The sequence below is a fragment of the Chaetodon trifascialis genome, chromosome 4, assembly GCF_039877785.1.
Source record: "Chaetodon trifascialis isolate fChaTrf1 chromosome 4, fChaTrf1.hap1, whole genome shotgun sequence".
Classification (NCBI taxonomy): Eukaryota; Metazoa; Chordata; class Actinopteri; order Chaetodontiformes; family Chaetodontidae; genus Chaetodon; species Chaetodon trifascialis.
In genome coordinates this window covers 2,391,823-2,395,680 of record NC_092059.1, presented here as the reverse complement: position 1 = coordinate 2,395,680, position 3,858 = coordinate 2,391,823, and the positions used below count along the sequence as shown (strand labels likewise).

Sequence of the window (3,858 nt, the reverse complement as noted above, 5' to 3'; positions counted from 1 at the left end):
GAGTCCAAATGTTCGGGCTTTCATACCCACCGAAGATGATTCATATCACATGATGGACTGTTTTATCACGCTTCGTCTCATTGTGACGCACAGTTCACAGCTTATCTCTGGTTTTGTGGACCTTTAGGACAATCTGACGTGGGATGATAAAACATTTAGTGTTGACGTCCTCACTGAAAATGTCCGGCAGAAGAAGTCGTTTGCGTAAACCTAAATTCTCATTCGTGAGACGTTTACGTTTTCCTAGTAAAATAAATAAATAATCTGCCTCTCGGCTGAAATAACTATGTATATATATATATTTCCAATGAACCTTGACGTTAAGTTTTTATGAAGCTGAAAGTGGATCAAAGTGAATCTTGATCCAAGAAACGTCCTCAAGTGAGACGACTGAAAAAGGCGCAAACGTCTCTTTTGTCAGATGTTTGAAGGGTAATAACAGAAGGACTCTTCGGTCAGATTGCAGTGTCTGTTTGCTGTGGATTTTCACTTGAGGCCGTGCTGCGTCTCTTTGTGCCTCCTCAGGTCTACTTTCCTCTGGAAACCTTTGCCGCAGTGGTCGCAGCCGAAAGGTTTGTATCCGGTGTGTTTCCGGCTGTGTGTGATGAGGTTGGAGCTCTGGCTGAACGCTTTCCCGCACACCTGACATTTATGTGGCTTCTCACCTGAAAGAAATATTTTGAAAAAAATGTTGTTGTTTTTAATGAACATCGGCTAAATTAATTTGTCTTCGTCGGGAAGATTTGGAGGTTTTACGCACAAGTTACGCACAGATTTTTCCTCCCGCACGGAACTAAAATCCCAACAATTTGTCTGAGACAGTCCGTCTCTTCTGCACTTGCCTGTGTGGATGAACGTGTGTTTCTTCATGTCTGACTTCTGGTGGAACCTCTTCCCGCAGTACTGGCAGGGGTACGGCCGCGTGTCGGAGTGGATGAGCAGGTGCGTCGACAGAGTGGACGACCTCTTGAAACTTTTGCCGCATATTTTGCAGTCGAAACTTCTTTCCTAAAGGGTGAGCAGAGGCGGGGTTGGTCACGGCTTCGAGTCAGCACACGGATCTTGACAGAAAAGCGTCTTGACGGCAAGATGCAGCACCAGAGAGGTGCGAATTGCAGGATGCGGTTTAAAACGTGTGAAGTTACCTGAGAGTGCACAGCTTTGTGCTGCTCCAGGCTCACTGCGTGGCCGAAGGTTTTGCCGCAGATTTCACACGCAAACGGCCTGGTGCCGCTATGCGACCTGCGGACGTGGACTTCAAGACCGTGCGGGGTAGAAAACACCTGGAGGAGAGAGAAGAATACGGTCTGAAAATAGATTTTTTTTTTTTTTTTTTTTTTTTTCCCCTCAATAAGGAGTTAATTCATTCCAGCTGGTGAATTTCTTTACGAAAATGAGGTCAGAGGTCAGCCACGGAGCTGTTCTCACCTTACTGCACTTGATGCACTTGTAAGCACCGCTGAGGATCAGACTGGAGCACAGCAGGTCAGACTGGGCCTTCACACCGTGGCTGTCTCCGTGCAGGCCTCCCTCCGGAAACAGCAGCGCAGCCGCGTGCCTCCTGTAGTCACCGTAAGTCTCCTCGCCCAGGGTCCGCTCTGCGTACAGGGCCGGGTGGGCGCTCCTGTCGCCGAAGAAGGCCATCGGGCTCCTCTCCACCTCCACGCCGGGATGGAGGCTCTGCTGCACCAGGGGCCTCGACCCCGGGTAGCTGTTCCAGGCGTAGGGCCGGAAGGGGACGGTGAAGGGCTGGCTCTCATCCACCAGAGGAGACAAGGATTTGTCCGAATCAACTGGAGAGGGGAGCACAGGCCAGATGAAATTTTAATGAAACCGCTGACATGGTTTAAGAGGGGCGTTTCCAGGGCCCCACAGGGCCCCACAGGGCCCGACGGGGCACAAGGAGTCATGCAATGTTCTTTCAGAGAATTCCCAGATGATGATTGTTGGGGAAACGAAGAATATCAGATGAAATAGAAGGAGCAGGCACCACAACAAAGCGGGCAGTGGGTGGATTTCAAGGCCCAAAACACTTTTACAGAGAAACAAGTAAACTGCAAACTTCAGGTACCGAATTATTTAAATGAGGGAAATTAAACACTGACAGCAGACTGACAGAAAACAAGCTGAATGCACAGGAAACATGGAAACTGTTCACCACAAAGGCCCCACATATGTTTGTTAGTCAGGGATGATGATTCCAAAACGTGTTGAAAATTAAAATCTCACATTTATTTCATAAAGCAAAAATATAATAATATGTCTTCAGTGTTGGACTGTGTCATCTTATTATATTACTCGTGTTTTTGTTTTATTTTCTGGCCTCCTTCAGGTTTCAGTTTCCCCCTCTGAGCCTTTAATGTGTACAGTGTTGTTGAGTTGCAGTGCTGGATGTGAGCGGTGTGTGTGTCTGTGTATACCCGGTGATGCAGAGGGGGACGGAGGCCTCCAGAAGTCCTCATAGTCCGTGGAGCGACCGCACAGGCTGTCGGCGCAGCTTAGCGGCGACTTCGGGGAGAAATCAGGAGCGTCAGCCAGGTGGGAGTCCGGAGAGAGGCCGTACCTGACCACCGACGCGTCGGCGTCATCTGGGAGCTTGTCTGCGTCTGAGAGGACACACGGAGGACAGTCAGCATCTGACGGAGAGGAAGTAAGTTCATTTTAGTGTTGTTGTCAAACGGATATCACTGCACAAAGACTGGAGCTTAACCACTGGACTGAAGGTCGCTGTGTGGCACAAATATCAGTTATAGCGCAGTGGAAAATTGTTCCAATGTGACTGGATTATAAAGTACAAAATTACAGAAGGGTTAGGACAGTTTTTCCTCACGTCTTGTAATAACCTGCAATGTAATAGAATAATAAAAATAATAATAATAAAAAACTAGTGACACTGTAATGAATTAAAAAATGCGCCTTTATAAATATCCGGTTTCATTCATGGAAGTGATTTTTCGTTAACATGAAATCTCAGCGCAGATGTTCCAAATCTGTGACCACTTTCAGTTCTCTTTCAGTATTTTTAGAAAATGTAAAAGTAAGACGTGTTTTAATAAACTGCTCGGACGCGTTTCAGTCATTTAAAGCGTAAAATCTGCGTCCGTGCAGCTGCTGAAATGTGGATTTACTCAGAATAATTCTCCTGTAAAACCTAAAATGTGTATTAGTCAAAAAAAAAAAAAAAAGGATTAAAAATATCACATTTAAAGACACATTTTGCGCAGTCAATAATATCTGAAAAAGGAATAATTTTCACAAACCTGAGCAGATGTGCGCCAGAATGGTGTCCAGCCGGCTGTAGTCATCCTCTGCGCTGCGGGGCTGGTGGTAACTGTGCGCCTTCTTACACTTCACCATGAAGGAGCGAGGCATCTCTGAGCCGAGCGCAGTGATAATCCAGCTGTAGAGGGGGGGTCCTGGCCTGGACGCTGCTGCTGCTGCTGCTGCGAACCCTGCAAACACTTGATCCGCACTGGTGCAGAGATGCGGGTCCAAGACCTTTAAGAGACTTCAACCTGACGACGGAGCATGCGCACGGCCTCCGTCCCGTCTGCCAGGTGTTGCGTGGACAGGTGTCTCTGCAGGCTGCACCGCTCACCGCGCTGCAAAAAATATCCGCCAGATATCCGTATTAGTCAGCACGCACGCGGTCAAAGGTAATAGGAAAACAGTCTGCAGCGGGGGCGACTTCTTGTCACTTCTGCTCAATGCAAATGCGCAAATGACGGAGTGAGTGGCCTTTGTTTCAAGAAACGCTCGTTCATCATCGCCAGGTCATTTTAGTAACTTTACGTCAGCGTGTCGGTGACTTTTGAACCGGGACTTTTTGCAGCGTTGAGCCCACCGCCCGGAGCTGCA

The 3,858-nt window shown here is 47.9% G+C and overlaps 1 protein-coding gene across 1 annotated transcript; it reads right to left on the bottom strand.

The window, feature by feature from the left end:
• Nucleotides 1–484: 484 nt before the first annotated feature.
• On the bottom strand, nt 485–3,405 carry gfi1ab (growth factor independent 1A transcription repressor b). The gene is made up of 6 exons (XM_070960600.1): nt 3,261–3,405; nt 2,421–2,606; nt 1,429–1,793; nt 1,146–1,283; nt 843–1,008; nt 485–665 (listed from the first exon to the last, which is right to left on the bottom strand). Exons 1-6 carry the CDS (start codon nt 3,370–3,372, stop codon nt 487–489), a joined length of 1,146 nt encoding a protein of 381 aa, XP_070816701.1. The 5' UTR covers nt 3,373–3,405; the 3' UTR covers nt 485–486.
• Between the last annotated feature and the right edge of the window lie 453 nt (nt 3,406–3,858).